Source organism: Pieris rapae, chromosome 7 (assembly GCF_905147795.1).
Source record: "Pieris rapae chromosome 7, ilPieRapa1.1, whole genome shotgun sequence".
NCBI classification, from domain to species: domain Eukaryota; kingdom Metazoa; phylum Arthropoda; class Insecta; order Lepidoptera; family Pieridae; genus Pieris; species Pieris rapae.
In genome coordinates this window covers 8,908,309-8,930,433 of record NC_059515.1, presented here as the reverse complement: position 1 = coordinate 8,930,433, position 22,125 = coordinate 8,908,309, and the positions used below count along the sequence as shown (strand labels likewise).

General features: G+C 31.0%; 3 protein-coding genes across 3 annotated transcripts; 1 reads left to right on the top strand and 2 right to left on the bottom strand.

Moving 5' to 3' along the window:
• Positions 1 to 361: 361 nt before the first annotated feature.
• LOC111004177 (carbonic anhydrase 2-like) lies at positions 362 to 3,442 on the bottom strand. The gene is made up of 6 exons (XM_045629009.1): positions 3,413 to 3,442; positions 2,932 to 3,196; positions 2,101 to 2,261; positions 1,241 to 1,327; positions 791 to 1,018; positions 362 to 621 (listed from the first exon to the last, which is right to left on the bottom strand). The coding sequence occupies exons 1-6, from the start codon at positions 3,440 to 3,442 to the stop codon at positions 367 to 369; spliced, it is 1,026 nt and encodes a 341-aa protein (XP_045484965.1). The 3' UTR covers positions 362 to 366.
• Positions 3,443 to 3,912: 470 nt separating this feature from the next.
• On the top strand, positions 3,913 to 5,963 carry LOC111004160 (MYCBP-associated protein). Its single transcript, XM_022275038.2, has 2 exons — positions 3,913 to 4,574; positions 4,660 to 5,963. Exons 1-2 carry the CDS (start codon positions 4,072 to 4,074, stop codon positions 5,903 to 5,905), a joined length of 1,749 nt encoding a protein of 582 aa, XP_022130730.2. The 5' UTR covers positions 3,913 to 4,071; the 3' UTR covers positions 5,906 to 5,963.
• On the bottom strand, positions 5,960 to 15,436 carry LOC111004159 (carbonic anhydrase 1). Its single transcript, XM_022275037.2, has 6 exons — positions 15,317 to 15,436; positions 12,489 to 12,638; positions 9,343 to 9,481; positions 7,808 to 8,004; positions 6,826 to 6,965; positions 5,960 to 6,123 (listed from the first exon to the last, which is right to left on the bottom strand). The coding sequence occupies exons 1-6, from the start codon at positions 15,372 to 15,374 to the stop codon at positions 5,998 to 6,000; spliced, it is 810 nt and encodes a 269-aa protein (XP_022130729.1). The 5' UTR covers positions 15,375 to 15,436; the 3' UTR covers positions 5,960 to 5,997.
• Positions 15,437 to 22,125: the final 6,689 nt, after the last annotated feature.

The following is a 22,125-nucleotide window of genomic DNA, read 5'->3' as shown; positions in this document are numbered from 1 at the left end:
GACATTTAAGAGACCTGTCAAGTCAATGTATACAATCTGCCGTTATGAAGACTGTATACCATTAATCAGGATTTCTATACTACTACGACATACTATCCCTATATAATATTTCGGAAAAAATAGCTGTAATAAAATATAAATATATAGCGTGTACAAAAATATAATCTTAAAAGTTGTAAAAACGCGCGGCAGATTCTTTATTCAAATACTGTCAAATTATTAACTTACATTCTAACTTTAACTTTTATTTATAAACACAATAGTATTAAGGGCCTTCCCACATCTTAACTGAGATTTGAATCCAAACTTTCATCATCTACAGTGAAATGTAAATAAAATATAGCTATTGTCTTACTAATTTCTGTCTTAATCTTCAGTAACCTCTTCTTTTGGTAACATGTAGGCATTTTTAGGCGGTAACATCCAATGATTTTTTTGATAATTTGACGATAGTACTGATATCGATTCTTCGGGTATTCTTGGTGTTGGAAGTAAAGAGTTGTACAAATTCCAGTGTGGGCTAATAAATAAAACGTTCCTATCTTGGCGATCTTGCAATTGTCTAAAGTTACAAAGATTGGGCTCATCCCAAGGGTTCCATAATTTTCGGAATGCTTTCATCTACGAATTATTATTTTCAATTTATAGTTTCTCTTACAGGATAATTTGTAAATATCATAATATTAAGGCTAGTCTAGTATAATCCAAACTTTTGTCTAGATTTAATTGTTCTCTTTCTAAATTTGAGGCGATTTGGGAGTCTTTAATTTTTAAAGTATTTTGTTCTTACTTGATCAAAAGAAGCAAACAATGATTTTCGCGGTACAAGCCATCTAACGACATAGTTTTCACCCAGCACTGTGTCTAAGCCTCCCCAATACAGAAAGTAATCTTCATAAAACATTGGAAGCAGTCGAGACATAGGATACGGGCCAACCCGTGTATGAGTTTGGGCTTCTTGAATCCTTGGAAACCCTTCAATTATCCAACTTAGACGCTCGTCAGGATTCACTCCGTACTACGGAATACATTTATAGGAATATAAGATGTTGACGCCCCTTAACCCTATAGACTCAACCGGAAAACGTAAATGGACGATAAGTTACGTTTAAGGAAATTACAGACAATATCCCATAGAGAATAAAGTTACGTACTTTTATTGAAAATTAATGTTAATGTTATTAACATTAAAGGTAAAATATAAAAATAATAAATAAAATATATTTAATTTTTTACATACTTTGATCATATAACACACCATAACGACTCCATCGTTGTGGCGTAATGCTTCTTCTTGTGTCATGTAATCCGCCTTAAAAAATGTCACCTATCAAAGTTTAAGGTTAAGGTTATTTTTCAAATAAAAGAATCCTAGTATAAACTACAGATAGTTGAAGGTCACTTTCTTCGAATTTGTTATTACAAGCACTTAATTCCTACTATATTGTAGTAGTAGTAGTAGGCTGGAGTCGCTTATACATATTTTAATATATCAAACTATTGTTCTTAATCCAGTACATTAATTAAATCGCTCTAAATAATAATTATTCTGACAAATGTTTTAAACTTATTCAAAACGTAATATATTGTGCTGGAATTATCGCATATAGTAGTTAATAAAGAATTTCGAATTATACACTCGAAAATATTTATTAACTACTATTAACTACAAGAATGACTCAATCTATTTATTGCATGATTCAATGTTCATATGATTTTGATATTTCACATTTTAAATAACTCAACTATTATATATAATATTTCTATAGTTTGTAGACGTAGATTTCGTTTTCTAACAACAAGACGTTTTAAGAACAGTAATGTTTGTTACTGGCCAGATAAAACCTCTTTCTAACATGATATTCTAAACAATAAAACAATAGTATGAAAACAAACACCTAAACTATTATAATTATTATAAAACATTCCAATGTACGAGTACTCATGTTAGTTTCTATATCGGAGCATTCCAATGCATTCCGGAATAGGAATAACGAGAAAAGATATAGGCAAGTATAATGCGTGAATTACAAAATCTTTGGTGAGTATGTAAATGCGGTCGACAAACTTAGTTGTGTAAACAAATCTATTAAGTAAAACCTGCATTTCACCAGGATATCGCCTTTTATCGACTGTATGCTCGCTACCTTCCATCATATTTTTACCCCAGTGAAAATGGACTTGTGACAATACATGTTTTTCTAAAAACGGTCCTCCCTCCAAATATGGACGTTCTGTGCGCCATTTTGCCCCAAGTATCACTAAAAATAAACCACAACCAAATAAAAATATGCTTAGTGCGAATTACATTTAATAAATGTGATGACGAAACCAGACTACCTTTTATTATGTAATTAATTAACGGCAGTTATAAATATTACCCTAGTAGTTAAGCTTGTTAATTACGATTCTTACCCTGATGGAAAATATTTATTTCAATCATAAACATAGACAGTTTATTACGTAAGAAAATATAGTTAGGAAAACATTTTTTAAACGCATGTAGTGTTGATGCCTGCTACTTTTGGCTTTAAATAAAAAAAAAACAATTGAAATATGAACACATGTACAAATAGAAGACAAGGTATTTGACCTTTGAAGACACGACGTTCTTTTAATCTCCTAAAAAGCCTGTCACTTCTGTGAAAAAGGTAAGATGGGGTGTGTGAAGTCGGGGATTTTAAGATGAAATAAATTTAGGGATACGCTTCTGTATAGAAAATTGAAAAATCAGTGTGACAGAATACGAAGTACCTAAAGCTTTATCAGTATTTTTTTATAATTTTTATTACACTTGACGCTTTCGTACAGTACTAGTAAGAAATAACTACGAAGAAAGAAAATCTCTAGGTTTCATTAGGGTCATCGATCTCAGAGTCATGCCGCAATTAATTAGCTACCGAGACTTACAAATAGTCCGCTATAAACCACCTGTGTATCCAGTATTCGTCAATTTTATTTTGTGCGGGTAGACGTCAAAATTGTACCACTTAAGTTCCGGACATGGGTAGGATAATGATGCTGTAATAGATACATTGATCGGTGTCGGTAGGTGTCCTTCTGTTTCACTCAAGTAGTAAATCCAGGCTACACTGCCATATTGAGGTACAGTTTTAACTTCTTCCTTAGGTGCTTCTTCCTCCTCTATAATGAAAATACTTAATTTGCTTGCACTAATATATTGTTCATTTGCGGCCTATCCCAGTCACACGACTAGATATTTAAATACATATTAAAAAAAATATGGATAATGAATTTGAACGGTGAAAGGTTTGAAATCAGTCCAGTACTTTTTAAGTTTATTCGTTTCAATCGTACGAAACAAATTTTCCTCTTTATAATATTCATGTAGATGAAAATTAAGTTTAAAATAATATTTTAATGGAATTTGAGAATGTTTGTATTATGATACCCAATATGAATGAAACAAATCGTAAGCCATTTATAAAGAGCTTTTGAAAATGGCTTAGAACTGTTAAGAAAGGTATTTGGTTTGAACATTTTATAAGAATTGTATTCCTTGCTTTCGGTTGGAATATTAAACCATTTTTACCATCTAACGTTTTATTGTGGTACGTATACTACTTATAAATACATGTTAGAATTTATAACGTAGTTAAATTCGGTTTCTATAGTACCTGTTTGTGCGACTGCCGTGGCTTTTAACATTATAAATATAACATAATAATTTAAAGCCGAAATTAATACACAATTTTTTTTTTGGTTTACAAGTTTTAAAATCAAAATAACTTTACATACTGTCACAATATACTGATGTGACTTTGAAATGACACACACGTTTATCTAACACTTCGTTATAGCTTTTTGAGGCATTGATTAATATTATTATAAATAATTGTTTATAATTTGTAATAAATATATTACAATTATCATATATATGAGCACAATTAATTATGAATATGAAATGCATGGTTCAAATGATATAGATGCAAAATTATTCATCTTAATTTTGTATGCTTACGTAGCAACCATAAACTACAACTTAATACATTGACTTGATTTGACACTTGTCGGTCAAACTAGAAAATAATTGCTAAAACATCTTTTAAAATGCAAAACCAGGAATCTAAACCAAAATATAAGCAAATGGAAGTGTATCCGGATCGAGAACTGTTAGTGTGGGAAAAATGGATAGAAATTAGAAAAGAAGAAACACTGCATTTGGCACAAAAAACTGACAGACCACCAGCCGACCTCACTATGAATTTATTAGAGAAAATACGTGAGGATAAAGAAAGAAAAATCGTTCTGGAACATGCCCAAATCGAGAAAAAACCGACAGTACGTGGTTATTTGTGGGAACAACCACAGCGACTAAAACAAGGTTGCTATTGTGAAAATGTGTACGAAATACAAAGAACAAAAGAAGAGAAGGGCCTTCCTCGAGTTATACAACATATAGGAGTACCAAAATACATACAAGAAACAGAGAAAGGTATTATTGGAGTACCAGAACGAAAACCATGCGGTAACTTAGACCACGAGTACATGCAATACCGAGAAAAAAGGGAAAACGACCTAAAGGAGCAGATTAAAAAAATTGACCCATTCAGGTTATATAGGTTTTATAAATACTTATGATAGATTTTAAGAAATAATTAAAGATAAGTAAATTTCAACTATTTTTGGCTCTTACAGGCCGGATATAGACGAATTATTAGTAAGAGGCAATAAACCAAAGCCAGCGCCGCCAAAAATACCGCCTCTGCCAAAAGTGACGCTTTCTACTGTAATAACTCGAGGAGATGAAGCAACCTGTTCAATTTACGCTCTAAAAATAAACAACTCTCTATTCATCAAAGATATACACGATCATAAAATATCTCATCTAAGAGCCATGCAAAAAGAATTATGTCATGAGTCTTGTAATACATGGTCTTATTATTTTAATACACCAATCAATCGAGCTGGCAGGTGTAAACTTTTCGTAAAAAATCCAGGAACAGTAATGATAAAATACTGTTGGAAAAAGATAAAACGATCGCTTCCATTTATTCCGGAAGAGCCTCTAGAACAAGTATTTTTCTTTAATAAAAATGAAGGTAGTTTATACCCTGGCCAAGAAAAAGAATTATGTTTTACATTTATATCAGACAAACCTGGAATATACAATGAAATATGGGAGCTAAGTACTAGCAACGTTTGTTTTTTTGATACTCTTACAGAAAAATTTATCATTAATTTAACTGGTGATTCGGTTGAAAACATAGAAAGATTGATAAGAAAGGCTGGTAAGCTAGAAGGAAAAATAAATCATGCCGCCTCACGAAACATTATTATGAGCTTAATTGACGATACCATTACTAAAGCAGTTAGTATTAAACCCGAAGCTTATCCTTACAAAAAGCTGCTTCTTGAAAAAGATATGTTTATTATGAAAAATCCCGTCTGTTTCTATCATCAGACAGAAGTTACAAATCTCAGAGATTTATATTCGGAAATGTTACCTAATGAGACTTGGGATCTCTCAATAACAAGCTGGAGAAGTGCAATGGTAGAAAAAGAATACGATGACAGAATGAAATATTACGAGCTGCTAAGGAAATCCCACCTTCATTTACTTAAACCTTGGTATGAAGAAGACGACATTATGCAGGAAAAATACCGAGCTGTCAACATTCTACTTGGGCAGTTGATAGATAAATTTGATTATGAGTACTTTAGAATTCGGCAATTAATTCTTAATCTACCGGAAGGTGATACGTCAGAAACGACAACTGTTTCTAATATTTTCTTGGAGGCTTCACCAATGGATTTCACAATACGAAACATATTCTATGTAAAAATGTATGAACACGTTGCAACTACAATGGAGATGTGTGCAGGAATTTTGAGCAATTTAGATTTAAATAGATGGTTACAATTTGATTTTTGTAGATTGTAGGTAACATTTGTTGGTCGATTTATTTTTCATTTGTTTTTTCAAGAAAACATCAAATCATTTGAAATAAATATAATACAATAACAAATATTTGGTCACAGTTTCGCTTTCACTTGTTTAACGTAAATAACGGAGTGTCCTGGTGGGTGCCTCTGAGTGGGCCTTACATTCCGTTCGATTGGCGTTTTGTCGACACCCTCCAATTGTCTTAATAGTCCCAGCTGTAACAAGAATATAAAAAACAACTTTTATTTTGCAGTTTCTTAATACGCATGATTTTAAATTAAAGTAATTAAGTTGAGTTGAAACTTCACTAATAAATTGTACCCATGCCAGATAAGTTCATAAACATATAGGATTGTCCTGCATTAAACTATACACTATTAATGTTTAAAACTGATTGGAATCATTTCTAAACTGCTCATAAGCGAAACTAATAAGAGTTTACAGTTTTATTTAGGAATTAGACAGTTAAACAAATAGAACTAAGTATCTTTATTCATTTACAGTGTTTTTGGTTTTTTTCTGTAAAACTGCAAAATCAGAATACTACACACTACGCACGACTTTTTGGTTTTTAATGAGATTTAAATTTTTACACTAAAGGTAATTAGGCAAATGAATCACATTCAATAATTTTGTTTATCGATCTTATGCTTTTTATAGAGCTTTGTTCATATTTCTTTGCCAGAATTTCTTTAATCAATATCTTTTGATATGACGTATATTTATCAACAGAAAATTGTAAAATCTTGTGGGACAAATATGTTAATTCAAAGATCAAGCAACTCTATTTTTTCAAAAATGAACTCCTTGCATTGTTCTCTGTAAACAATATACGTAATAATATTTTTGGATTAAACATATTAGGACTTTAACCCACCCCACCCTAAATTGTATGAAAAACTCCCTGGAAAACTAACCTGTTCGCTACCAATCTGGACTGGTTTCTCATATATGATCCAAGTAACACATTCTGTGTATGGCGGCGTCGTTAATGATCCTTTGTACGTAACATAGCTACCAGTTGTTACTTCCGCTCTATCCATCCAAGCTAATGACGCTGTAAGTAAAGGAGCTCTTATAACAAGGGTTAGTATATAACGTATATGAGGACCAGTGTTATTTAAACAAGGTCTGCGGCTCACGACCCTGAGGGCCTAACTTCGATGCCCGACTGTTCACTGCTATGAATGGTATAAGGGCAATATATCATACACAAAAGATAACATCTAGAGAAATCAAGAAACTTACGGTAATTAGGGCCTGTTTCACAATGTATGGATAAAGTACCAAATGGCTATGCAACACAAGTTATTCGAAAGATAAAAATTCCGAATAAGAAACTTCGCGTTTCATGACGAATAGCGCTATCTAACAGTCGTGAAACGCTACAAACACTAGTTTATCCTACCAATAAGTAATAAATAGCTTATTTGGAACTTATCCGGACATTGTGAAACAGACCCTAAGTCTTAAAAATATCAAGGAAAGAGCGAAACAGAATAAATACACAATTAATACATTTTTAATAGAAAATATCAGACTATAGTTTTCAGATTCATTAAGACAACAATTTTCATTTGCTCTGATCTAAATTTTCAAGGTATGATTTTATAATTTAAATATTTCATGAAAAAGATTGAAGATAATTGCGAGGTATTATACTAATTACAAGTCGCTAAAAGGGCACGTATGTTCTAGACACTGCGTTCTTTGGTCCAGCATACATTTTGATACAGCATAGATATTTTATTGTTTCATACAATTAACCATACTCGCACGTGAGAGTATGAACCATTTGGTTGGATATTGAGGTAATAAATACCATGGTAACAAATGAAATTATTTTATTATAATCCATTGATGGCCTATAATGTTCTTTCTAAACGTATAATCACTCACCGGAAGGTAATTGAACAGCATTATCTTGCTTCTTAATCTGGTCTAAGGCTTCAACAAACCAGTCAAAACTTGGGTTAGGAGCATCAACTGCCTCTAGAAGGAATCCCACGACTGCCAAACCATCAGGGTTTGCCACAGCTACTTCCATAGATTCATATTTACTATTGTAATGTACAAGATGGCATTCTGCTGCGTATCTGAAAAAAATATATGTGCCGTATTTCATTGCTCTCCCCTTATTAATTTTAAGAGACGTATTTAACAGCATTTAGTTAAGACGGTGGAATGGTGACCTAGACATAAAACGAGAAGTAAAGGTAGACAACATCGTAGATGGGAAGATGATATTAAAAAGGTGGCAGGAGCCACATGGAAGAGGAAAGCAATAGATAGATCTTTGTGGAGAATACTTGGGGAGGCCTATACTGAAAAGCAAGACAATCAAGAAACCGGTGTCTAATGGGATAATATTTACATTTACCTTAATTAAATTTCGTTAATAAGTATAAGTAGAAATAAGATAAAATGTTAAAATAATGTAAAATGTAAGATTAAATAAAAGATTAAAAGTTAATAAAGACTATGTTTATTTAGTATTGTCTTTTATTAACATAACTTTTACACATTTAAAGAAAAACACTTTTTAACGGATTATAGTTATGTATTATTGTATTTAAACTTATAATTATTTGTACATCCTATATTTATTTATTTAGTTAAGACGGCAAATAAACGTCAAAATTATATCAAACTCCAATCCTTGTTAAGCCTACTGAGAGACAAGATAGCAGAAGTTTACGGCTAGCTGTCATTTACTTAAGGATACTTTATAATAATTCCTTTGTTGTATCTATCAGAGTTAATGTTTGAGGCAATGTTTCTTTTTGAATTAAAGAGTATTTCACTATCACAAATACAGATGACGAGAAGTTACAATATTTTGCTTTATAAGCTGAATAGTTTGGTTTAACGCGTTTAGCTTAGGAACTGGTTTTTTATCGGAAAAATATCATATATGTATTTATAAATATAGGCGTAAAAAGCTTTAAGAACATCTACATTGTTTGGTGTAGGTCTATTTCGTCTTTTTAATCCTGTTTACAACTCCATAATATTTAAAAAAAAACTCAATTTTTATCATGAACGATAAGCTTTGTGGTTTTATATTCATCTAGATAAATCGCGGAATTTTGTTTTCGTCAAAGATAATAATGATTAACTCCAATTATTATCTGAATATATTGAAAAATCACGACTAATCGTCTTAACCATAAAATTAATCAACGACAAAAGAGCGAATAATTATTTAAACTTAAAATTTAAATTATTTAAACTAACTACTAGTGAAGACTACATAGATACTCATTTAATTCATTAATTATATCTTCTCTGTGTTCAGGCAATTCACTGTGAATGTGTGTGTGTGTGAAACTGTGCTTTTTAGTGACGTTTCATAATTTTCACAAGAAGAAACTAACTGATAATATTGAATATGGTAAGCCGTTATGGCTAACGCGACTAAAAGAAATACTAACCCATGTCCATCAAGCACATGTTCACAGCCAGTGAAGTCATCAACCGACCAATGAAAGTGCATCTGCTCAAATATGTATTCCCCTATCAGCGGACCACCACTCAATATCGGCCGTGTTGCAGAGTCAAATGTGAAATATGCTAAAACAGTATAACAGTCATTATAGTTTATCAAATAGTTAACGAGTTTTATCAAAGCTTTCCGACGGAAAGTTAATTAGTTTAAATAAAACTTTTTTATTTCATATATATGTGTCGAGTGTGGTCTGCGAGAGCCGCTAATAGGCGTTTATGATGCTATATGTGTGTAAATTAATATTTTTGTTATTACAACATGTTGACAACCATTTATTATATATTGTATAAAAGCAGTTTTAAAGCGAAAATAGCGTTGAATTATTCAAGTGCTCTTAAGTAATTATACCTCCTTTTCGTAAAGTGAGAAGGAAAAATATTTTTGATACTAATAATTTCTATACAGCTGAAATTTCCAACAAAATGTAGTTATCAACATTTTATACAGTCTATGTATGTGTGATAAAGAAATAACATATGTGGGCTGGACATCTAAACAAGATCGTAAAAGTGGGGATCGAGCCTGATGAAGATTGCAAATAACAAGGAAGACTTAGAAAAAGCATTGTGAAGTTTTACGACCCAGATGAACTTCTAAAATTGAATTAGCTAAGTAGACGTTGCGGAACCGACACTCTTTTGAAATTGTACCCACATTAGCTTAATTTATTGAATTATAACTAGCTATAAATACGTTTATCAATAAGTCGACATTCTTTAAGTCTCGACATGATTGAAAAATTTAAAGATACTACTAATACTAACTAAATTTTGCGTGCCTTTTAAGTTGATTATACTTTAATACTGTTTACCTACTGTGATCATCGGAAATATATTTAACTGAACACTAATGTTCATTGTATATAAAAATTATTATATATCATTGGTATAAGGCTAAGAACAAACAATATTTATTTAGTAAGAACATTACTTCTCTGACAACATTTTGACATGTTTATCATAATTTTTCAAAGTCTATAAAATTTACATAATATCCAGTAGTGAAGGCTTAGTATTATTTATTGAAATGTGACTTAATATTGATAAGATAATTCTGTAGAATTTCCAATATCTTATCTCAGTTCATGACTGATTTGGTAAAATAGTTACATTATTGTCTCGCAGGCGCCTTGCTAACTTACAAAGGTATTTTTGTTCAACAAATATTTAAGGTCATGCTTGCGAACGTAATTGTACGTTATGGATAAACACACTTAAATACAATTCTAAGACTATAAAAAGGTGAAAATACGACGTCAACTATTTCCACAAACGAAGCGTATATACTAAATTTAACTGATAAACATAAAAGTCTACTTTTGCGAAAGAATTCGTTATTTTAACGTTAAAATATAGACTTTTAGATGATTTTTAATTCTCAATATAAATATTGCCTAAAATGAGACTTTTCTTTGATTATTTTTTAAGTGTTTAGTACTCTCATTTAATACAGGCTCGGATTATCAGGAAATGTTCTGGTCGATTCCATGATTTTTATTGTTGCTTTGGTAATCATTGAGATTCTTCTATTACCTAAAAACATTATTTAAATATAATAGATTTGTTGTGTTATAATTATTACATAGTTTGGAAATATTACTTAACTAGTGATTCGCCCCGGCTTCGCACGGGTGCAATGCTGATGAAAAGCACGTTTTATTAAGTATTATTATTTTCCTCGCTAGAGAGCTTCTATAAAGATATTGAAGCAGTCTTAAATAATACATCATTTATTTTGATAAGGGTTAATACCAAGGTACAAATAAAGAGCTTTTTGTAGCGGTGGTATTTTAATTTCTTTTTTTCAATAAAAAAACGCTTATTGTGACATGACTATAATAGTTAGAGATATGCTGCCGCTAATTTTTTGTAGATAATGGTGTGTTCTAAAAAAATGTAGCATATCATTTTGTTCTATCATCAATAGTTTTCGCAGCGCACGCGATGTAAGGTAGTTTTTTGATATTTTTTTCACACCTTGGATTACGTTATCGTAATTTTAGTAAGGATCCCTATTTTTTTTGAAAATGAAATATAGCCTATGTCACTCAGGAATGATGTATCAGGATGCTTTCCAACAGTGAAAGAATTTTTCAAATCTGCCAAGTAGTTTCGGAGCCTATTCAATTCATACAAACAAACAAACAAAAAATCAAACCTTTCCTCTTTATAATATTAGTATAGACGAATATAAGAAAGAATATTGTTACGATTAATAAGAGGAGAGGAATGCTTTCAATTGATTGAGTGTATGACTGTATCAAATTTAATAACGCAGATATTTTTTTATCTGCATTTTCAAAAAAAGGTTTTCCCTAATTTTACGATAATATATGACAGTGATAGGAATTTATCTTGGTTATCTAGTAATATATTTCAATGAAAAATAGCATATATATATTATCAATATAATTATAGTAACATATATCAGAGAAAATTCAAATAATCAAACTTTGCTTTGTTTCATGTTCCTCACAAAAACACTAACTATGCAATTAACTCGGACATACAAAGACCAATATATTTTAAGCGTTGACTTATACATACATGTTATTGCAGAAAATGGTTCAAAGGAGTATAAAAAATATTCGTAGCGTAAAATCACCTGAATCATCAGCATACACACCTTTATACCCTCATTTTTATACCATCACACATCACAGCCAAATTAGGTATTACTTAGTTAAATGTATTTCAGATATTTTTATTGCTTGTAAACGTTTGAACCTTGGTAAATATTATATTGCATCTTTGTCGATATTTTCAGTGTAATTATTTATTTTGATATATATTTTGTTAGCTGTAGTATTACGATAAAAGTAAAAATAATAAATATATGGATATCATCAGACGAATTTTTCACATCACATCAATTTATCACTCGCTTGTGCAGTGTACTTAAACATGAAGAAGGCATGAAAGGAAGGCATGAAAAAGTCGTCAGCGAGTGTCAGGCATAAAAGGCTGATCACCTCTTTGTCTATTATATATAACAATCACGAAACTGATATAGAGTTCAAAATCTAAGACCAAGAGATGTAGCGCAATTAGTTATATAATTATTTTAATTTACCTGTCTGGCCAGTGTTCAGAAGAACCCCGTGGGAGTCATTATTCCAGTATCCTTTGAACTTTAGAGGATCTAATGATGACCAGGTCGGACACCGATTCACTGAAATTGCTATGGGTGACTGTGACGCTCGTAATTTTGATATTTGTTCAGCTGAAACAATATAATACTAAGTTAATATCGCATCTAAAGCGTAAGAAGTTTAATTAGTAAAAGCAGTTTTATTTTTAATTATAGGTTTGTTATGAATAAAAACATTAACATACTTAGTTTTTGAGGTTTAAGTTATTTCGCTTGTCGTTTCGGATTTATAAGGTCTCGTTAGGTAACAGTAGAGTTAATGGCTAAACAAACACATAATATGACTTCACAAATTTTACACACATGTTTTATATTAGAGTATAAATTTTTTTAAACTGTCAAGGAAAAATAAAACAAATAAAACTAAATAGAAACTTAAACCTCATCAAAATCGTAATACTGAAAATTACGGTAAGTAGAAAGAGTGTAGTAAATAAAATATATCAATATTTACCGCACTCTATAATTAATGAAAGTAATTATAGGGAGCGTTCAAGTATGACGTCACGCAGTTTTTAGAGGTTCTTGACCCCCCAGCCCCCCATGTAAGGCGCCGTAACGTGATTCTGTACCCAATAAAACGTTTCATAATTGTCCAATGACTCTTCATACCTAAAAATATGTGGTGAAAAGTACCGGAAAGTCAAAAATTGATTGATTTAAAATTAATTAACAAAAACGCGAAATTGAATCCCGACCGTACCGTAACGTTGCACAAGAGGGAAACCCCAAATTCGTTACATTATACTTGAGCTGTAAGAGCGAAATTGTATATTCACTGGAGCAATACGTTGCATATAAGCGAGCCATAGGTACGTATAAAATACGTTAACATAACTTTTACACATTTAAAGAAAACACTTTTTTACGGATTATAGTTATGTATTATTGTATTTAAACTTATAATCATTTAGACATAATTTTAAATTTAAACCGACGTTTCGCGTGCTTTACAGCGTGCGTGGTCACGGTGACTACAATAATACATAACTATAATCCGTAAAAAGGTGTTTTCTTTAACTCTATGATAACGTTGTATCGGAAATGTCGGATTTAGGGCAACCCTAAACATCGCCCCCCAGCAATAGAGGAGCTCCCTACAATAGAGACTTTGGAAAAATACATTTTAAATTCCGAGTAGTAAACACTAGTAAACAACATTTCTTTTGATATATTTTTGTTAAATTCTAAAATAATCTTGATTTAACAATATTTTTTTTATTAAAAACTCAACGGATTTTTTTTTTATTTTAATTAGAAAATAATTTGGGGCCAGGGGGCCATCCATCCTTTCGTTACCCCGAGGCTTCTAAATCCAGCCCTGGTGCAACACGGAAATGTATCAATCAAAACGAACGTCACACGTAATATATAAGTATTTTACAAGATAAAAATGCTATTGATAAAAATATAAATACCAGATTGTGTGTCACGATCATGAATTTCAATGAAAAGTATTCTATATTATAGGAAATATGTGAGGCCTAGGTATCGTTATCGATAATTTTGTTGTTAATTACAAAACTATTTACGATAACTAATCATTCACGACACACAGATAAAAAAACTTAGTTTACAATTAATTGTATTTTTTAATATTTTTTTTATATATTTATATAAATATAAAAAAATACTCGCAATTATTTTATGAAATTTAAGGTCACAACCCAGTGGGAAAGCTGTTTCTTGAATAAAATGATAGGTATATTTATAAAAAATATAGCTGAATAATATTAACGTTATTAACTTAATTAATAACGCAAAATGAGTTGCACAATTTTACTTTGCATAATTTAAGTTTGTATGACATAACACTGACTAGTGTTTAGAAAAAGTTATTCACTTGAAAATTAATTTCAATATTTCACCCTTGTTATATATTTAAATTAGGGATGCATCCGAAAAAGGAGACCTGACCGTAGACGCACATCCTGGTTGAAGAACTTGAGACAATGGTTTGGTCAAAGCACCAAGTCAATGTTTAGAAGCGCGGCATCCAAAATTAAAATAGCTAGTATGATCGCCAACCTTCGCAAGGATGGATGGATGGGGATGGCATTATAAGAAGATGCATCCGATACCGACACCGGTATATCGGCGATACTTTAGCTTTGCCGATATATCGGTATGGGCGATTCTATAAGAGTATCAAAATCGGTATCGTATCGATGCATCCCTAATTTAAACATATTTCTCAAATTCAGAAATTAGTATAATTGACGGCACTGTCAATAATTTTTTTTAACAAAATTTACACTTATAAAGAAATACATATTAAATGCTTAGCAATGCAATTAAAACACAATGTACCACATGACGTCTTAAATAATCACGTTCACTTAACGATTGTATTCTATAATTTTTAATAATTTCATTTTTAATATTTCCTTCCTATAAAGTATCCTTGAACTGAAAGTTGTATTAAACTTATTTCGACCCGAGTGAACTTCGTGTATTTTGTCAAAATAATTGCGACCTCTTCAAGAGTAATCGTTATATTACAGACAATTCACATAAAACTTTACTTAAGTTTCCCTGAATAATAAAACTATCTGTTGGTGAAAATCATTCAAAAATATATTGTTTTGAAGCGTTCATACAGGCGTGGCGGTGGAATACATTTAAAAAATGTTAGGGTTACATCTACAAATTGAACGCGAAAGTTGAATTAAAAACTCTCAAATTACATTTAGGTTAGACAAATGAACAAGAAATCTGTCAAAGAATAAAAATAAATAAATAGGTTTTACCATCTGATGTCGCGGCTGTTTTTGAACTGGTAATTTTAAATCCCACATTAGTATCCATTTTACTACGTCTAGTTTACAACTGCGAATTTAAGAAAATGATTCGTTTTGAAGGTTGTATCTAATCTAAGATTGCTTTATCTTTTATTGATTATTTATTTGTTGGGCATGCTAATTTTATTATCAGACTTTGGAATAAGTATTGTTTCCATCCAACTACATATTGCACTCTATATTGAAGCTGTAGATTTTGTTCTCGGGGACTCTTTTCGCCCTAATCTTTTCTTTACGCCGCGCAGATAGATTGTAAAAATAATTTCCCCTATTTGAAAAAAAAAACTATTCAGGTTCCATTGATAGTACTTTATTACTTATGATATATCTTTAAACTTCCTGAGTAAAAGCTTATTAAAACAATAATTCCAGAGAACAACCAAATGGACTCTATGCTTTAAAATATTAATTTTATTATGTAGATTAAATAGATAAATGTTACTTATTGTTACGAAGTAATTGCGATGGACGTAGTACCTATTATTTACGTACCATTTTAACGGATAAATAAGCAATGATTTTGTATTTAATTTTTTACGTTTTTGATTAAATATGTGACGAAACGAGAATCAAACCCATTAAAATTTTACTCACAGTTTCGTAGCGCTATCTTTTTCCAAAACTCTGCATGACTTATTGCATTACATTTCTCCAGACTTATTACATTTCTCGATTTTTCAATAACAAATTCATAGTTTGAATGAATTCTCTTAAGTAATTATGTACAAGTATAATGCATGCTGGAGAGCACTGTTGGCCTAGTGGCTTCAGCGTGCAACTCTCATACCTGATGTCGTAGGTTCGATCCCCGGCTGTGCACCAATGGACTTTCTTTCTATGTGCGCATTTAACATTTGCTCGAACGGTAGAATGAATGAATGAAGGAAAAAATCGCTAGGAAACATTAAAAGTGATCTTGAAACAGATTCAGAAATCTGAGGCCAGACCTAAAGTTGTTGTAGCTCCACTGATTTTTATAATGCATGCTGGGCTTGTCTGTTATTGGGTGTAAAAATAGTTAGTACTGACGTTTGTTCTTGATGTTTGTATTTGATAATCCCTAGATCTATCAATGGCTACCCGGCAAGATTTTACGTGTTATCTGGGTCACTTAGCTAAAACTCCCACCCATCACGTCACTTTTACCAACAGTGACATTGATGGGTAGGAGGGGTTCAGTCCACTCCACTCTGCGCGGAATTGAATTCGTCTCGGTAAAAGAAAAATTATGTAAATTCCTATTGTAATCCCCCTGGGCAAACCAATTTTTAAATAAATTAATTAATTAACTTACCGAGTTTTTTCGGCGAGGAAACGTCTTCGACTATTTGAATATCAGTTACTTCGTTTTTATTATGAACTAAAATTTTATCCTCCTTCTCTGTTGGCCCTTTTAAGCATTCTATTTGAAAATAATTATGAACTTTTCCGTCTTTGCGCGTAATAATCGATTTTTTTAGATGAATTAGGGTTTTTTCCAAGTTCTTCAGTTTCTCTCTTAAAGACCTGTTCTCCAATTCAATAGCTTCTAATTCAATTTCAACATTACGATCAATGTTAAATCTAGTAGTTGCATTAAAACCATACATTTTCGTTTTAACTTCTCGAAGTTCTTTACATAATTTCGTTAAGGTATCCATTTGAGCTTTCGAGATTGTTTCGAGAAATCGAATGATTTCCTTTTGAAATTCCCTAATAACACTTCGTATAAATGTTTCTTCAGGTTTGCGTTTTCTTGAACTCATTGTGATTTCTATTACCTTGAAGTCCCATTGGCGGCAATTCATTCAATTGGACCGACAAAGATGATCATTTGCAGTGTTCATGATACACAGTAAATAATAAATACAAAAATGTAAACGAATATTAAAAAAAAATCAACGTAAAACTACTGATTTATACATTTACACCATTAAAATGTCAAGTTGACGTTAGGGAAACGTGTCATAATTATAGATTAAAAAAGGAAAAAAATATAATCTACAATAGGCCTACATAATATTTTGTAGTTAAAAGATAATGGCTTTCCTGAACTACAGATTTACGAACTACGACGTAAACTACAAGACTTACGTGTCCCGGGACATTATTGTTAATAGTTTTTCTTTGCAATTTGATTTGTGATCATATTAACCATCATAGAAAAAAATGTATAATTTTGCTATGAATGATCACTAATAGATAATATAAAATCTCAAATCATCATCGACCCGCTTATCTTTATAATTCCTAAATCAGTCTATTGGCAATGATTTCACTTTAATAAAAAACTATACATTAACATTATATACTAACTAACCACGCAATGGAATATATGCTTTTCTTATAATTTGAACGTCGATACAAAATTAAAAAACCCTTTTTGACGCATATTATTTGTCTACAAGCCGCTAAATCGTTTTTATGTAACAAATAAATTTAAAATAGTTCTGTTAAGATTAAATTAAAATAAGTTGAATTTTTAAGTTAAGTTTGATAATGATATTTTTTTACTTAAAACAAGTAATTACGATTAAGCACTTACGATAATTTGCTGATATGATAACTTAATCGTATCGTAAATAACAATGTTTGATTTAAATTTCTTGTAACAATCAAATAAAATTGGTGATATTTTTTTTTAAGTCAAATATTTATTAGAAATTATTTTTGATTTAAAATACGATTTTTTTAGTATTGAACCCCTTAAAATTATTGCCAATTATGTATGGACTTCCCTAACAAGACCAAAATATATGTTATCAATTTTCTAATTCAAAATTTAGTCAAAAAAGTCTTTAATAAAGCGACAATCATACCAGTTATTTAACTAAATCTGTAGTGTCATTTTTTATAAAATTCGCGTAGTAGACGAATCTCGGAGTTTTGAAATAAAAATAGCATGAATCTCTAAGCCGTGACTTGTATTCCATACTACTATCAACAGAGAAGAGGATTTCGGGGATTTTAGATAAGATATGGGAGAATCCTTACACCCACATAAATATCCTTTAAGTTTATAAAATGTTGTAATCTCAACGGTTAAAAATTTTTCAGGCCGCTAATTAAACGGCGCTGTTTAGTTAAAAGGCTAGGCAGTTAATTGAACGGCTATTTAAGCTAATTGGCTGTGATATATGTACTTCTAGTTTAATCTTATGAGTCCCCACTAAAGAATATCCATATTTTGCAATGTACATTGTAACTTCCATTAAAAAAGTACGTTTATTGGGGAACATAAGATCATCAAGGTATCACTTATTCCACGTTATTAAATTTGAACCTGTAGGTATCCCTACTCATCAGCAAAGAAGACAGAGGGTGTAGGCCGAGAGAAATTTTATTTCATTAAGTGATGTTCCACTAAAAATTGTTATAGTACCTGTAGACTTTAATTAGTTGTTACAGCTGATTAATGACCTACAAGCCTTACTGGAATTTTAAAGCTTTAGTAATATATATAACCTATGTCAATATCATTATACAAATATTAGCCCCTTTCTTTATAAAGGGCAACATTTGCTCAATTGCTGGCAGTGCCTCGGGCGCGTCCGAACCTACTCAAAGAAGTACCATTTACGCCTGTCTTGCGCACCCTAAATATTATAGTGTGTGAGACAGATGTATTCAGTTGCACACTGGCTAAATTCACAAGAATTGCATTATTTATAGTTAGTTATAAAATGGTTTAGGTTTTAAGTTTTTACTTGTTATATTTGTATTATGTTTTTAGATTAGTTTTCTATTGTATTAGTATTAAGTTACTGTAAAAATAGAACTGTAAGAATAAATAAATAAAATTTAAAGATACTGCTGATTAGTTTGTTAAGTTCAAAATTATTTATTCGTTTATTTGTGTAATGCAAGTTTTGTATGTTTTATCAATACTTTTTTTTAATAAAAATACTTGTTTATTCCATTTTAATCATCCATATCATGGACAGCGTACTAATGCCGTCTGCGTCTTCTTTGTGATCAACACATTCGCCATTAGTTCTAGCCGATGCATCAAGAAACAAAGGAATAAATAATAAAAGTTTTACAGAAAACAATTAATAGCAGTAAGTCTGAAACAATCTATTCTATTTATGTATGTTGTCCTTATCACGTTTTGTTAGATTTTTACGATCGTTTACTCACTATCTAAATATTTTACTTGATATAAAGTTGGTATTTTGCATATTTTTACTAGTTTTTACGCTTTATAAGTTTTTTTGTACAGAACAGGGGGAGGCTCTCCTAATGTTAAAGATATTATTTATTACGTTAACGTTTTGTAAAGAAAATTACTTATAATTAAATCAAACGCTAAATATATATAGTGTCTTTGCTTTTGTTGGTAACTCCAAAGTGTCAATTTAAGTATACGATTTTGTTATCTATGACTAGATAGTTACAGAGAGATCACCAATGAAACGCACCAACTTACTTAATGACTTTAAAGTAACATTCTATAGCGAACAAACTATTTTTTTACCATTGATTTAAAATACAAACGTGTGTATAGAGAAATGACACTTCTGAAGATTAGGAAGACGATAAACGAATCCGCGATGATAGATGGTGCCTGTCACACACCGATTAGATAACTGACTACCACGTGCTAGTCAGTGACCAAACCGGGAAGACACAATGTTGACTCGTTAAGGGGACGATTGTTATCATATAAATGTGCAAACACTACGTAATAGAATTACAGAATATTAGTAGTATAATAAGTATATAATATTAGTAACAAGCTTTACGTTGGATTTAATCTTTTATCCCTATCTAATCACGAATACAAAATTTAAAAATTATTTGGTGTGGTTTTAGCAATAACCAATGAGTTTAATGTTATGGAAGGTTTTTAACTTTTTAAAATTACGCTATTACCTGTAAAAATTACTAATAAATTAGTTGTTAATTAATTAATTACAATTATTTACAGTAGGCTTATGATGGCAGAAATATTGAAATAAGCTTATAAAAAATTGTTACATCTAAATAACAGTTGAGGGTATTTTTCTAATCCCGGATCTTAGACTATTAATGTATCTAATTGTACCACAATCTTAGCAAATAAATGATTTCATTTCATTTCATTTCTTATAAAATATGAAACAAGAATGAATGTCGCCTTAAGCAGCGGTCTTCCGATGTTATACAACTGACATGTCAAGTTCGTGGATCTAGATAAGAAATGTATAGAATATTTGCAATTTTATCCCTTCGTTATTAAGCTGATTTTACTATAATGGCAACATTTGTGTCGCCTACAGTACAGTACAATTTCATCGATCGCCGTGACCTATGCTGATTAGGGCTTATTGTAAATAATTTATTGCAACGACAAGCAATTCGCAAGGGCGTTAGTTCTATGGATCTTTTTCACGGAATTTAAGATGTGAAATATTTTTCTGGAACATAATTTCATAGGCAAATAGATGATCGGGATTCCCTAATATTTTGGTCGTAGAATAATAATACTATGTTTTCCATAATAATACTTAATCTTCTCGCTCACCATCCACAACTTAAAAAAACGTTTAAAATACTGGCTCCTGAACACAGACCAATTCAGTTGTTACACATTCATACCCATTACACTCACTCATTCGCACACATGCATACACACACATTCATATCGCTTAGTTTATGTTTAAAAAATGGGAAAAGTGGTTACTTTCAAACAGTTAAAAAAATATCTAATATCTATATCTATAAAATGCAATTTGAAAAACTAAAAATAATGAATAACCTTGTTATGAAATTAACTTTTAAATTTGTTATGGATGAACTGGAACCGGTATTTTTTTTATTGCTTAAAAGGGATCCCAAAGCTCTGTTATCTTTTGCTTATTATAATGAACTAGCGGCTCGGCCTGGCTTCGCACGGGTGGACATATACCTTAATAATAATATATTTAGCAATAGTGTATCTCTGGCTCCATTTGGGTACGGGACTTTATTAAAAACAAAATGATAACAGAATAAATGTCAACAATAATATTTTTTACACCTTGGATAACATTATTGTAGGTTTAGTAGGGATCCTTACTTTTTTCGTGCAATTAAAACAGTCTATACTAATCACAGTAATCAGTGATAATACAGAATTCAAGTGGTGAATTTTTAAAATCAATTCAGTACTGTTTGAGCCAATTCGTTGCATACTTACGTACAAATTTTCTTCTTTATAATCTAATATATAAAATTCTTGTGTCACGGGTTTAGTAACCGAACTCCTCCGAATCGGCTCGACCGATTCTCATGAAATTTTGTGTGCGTATTGGGTAGGTCTGAGAATCGAACAACATCTATTTTTCATCCCCCTAAATGTTAAGGGTGGTCCATCCTCAAATTTTTTTATTTATTTTTTAGACAAAATTTTTCGTTTTTATTTTTTTACAATACACCATACAAAAATACATGCAACCCTAAATTTTCACCCCTCTACAATCATCCCTTATGTTTTTTTTGTTAATTATAAACTTTAATTTTTTGGCACAAAAACATGGCAAAACAACGTTTGCCGGGTCAGCTAGTATTACTATAGATAATCACATTTTTATATTTTATTTACACTATGACAAAAATATTCCGAGACTTAGCTCTTAGTATAATTCCCGTGTTAAAACCATATTGGATTTTGTTATGACAGAACACGAAAGGCTCTCTCGCTAAGTCGCACAGCTGAAATTCAAAGACACAAACAGAAGATTAAGAATAACCGGCTTAGCCATCAGTCTCAGTAATTTAGCTTCATATGAAATATAAACATTTTCGTAATCCGTCAC

Bases quoted from the DNA above. Each gene is read 5' to 3' on its own strand.
- LOC111004177 (XM_045629009.1), bottom strand. From the start codon at position 3,442: ATGGCTTACGATTTGTTTCATTCATATTGG. The intron at 2,262-2,931 runs GTGGTTTATAGC...GTTTATTTTTAG, and splicing joins GACGAATACTGGATACACAG to TGATACTTGGGGCAAAATGG. The intron at 622-790 runs GTAAGAACAAAA...AATAATTCGTAG, and splicing joins TGTTTGCTTCTTTTGATCAA to ATGAAAGCATTCCGAAAATT.
- LOC111004160 (XM_022275038.2), top strand. From the start codon at position 4,072: ATGCAAAACCAGGAATCTAAACCAAAATATAAGCAAATGGAAGTGTAT. The intron at 4,575-4,659 runs GTTATATAGGTT...TGGCTCTTACAG, and splicing joins AAAAAAATTGACCCATTCAG to GCCGGATATAGACGAATTAT.
- LOC111004159 (XM_022275037.2), bottom strand. From the start codon at position 15,374: ATGGATACTAATGTGGGATTTAAAATTACCAGTTCAAAAACAGCCGCG. The intron at 12,639-15,316 runs GTAAAACCTATT...ATATTGTTTCAG, and splicing joins AACAGCCGCGACATCAGATG to CTGAACAAATATCAAAATTA. The intron at 9,482-12,488 runs GTAAATTAAAAT...ATACTGTTTTAG, and splicing joins TCTGAACACTGGCCAGACAG to CATATTTCACATTTGACTCT.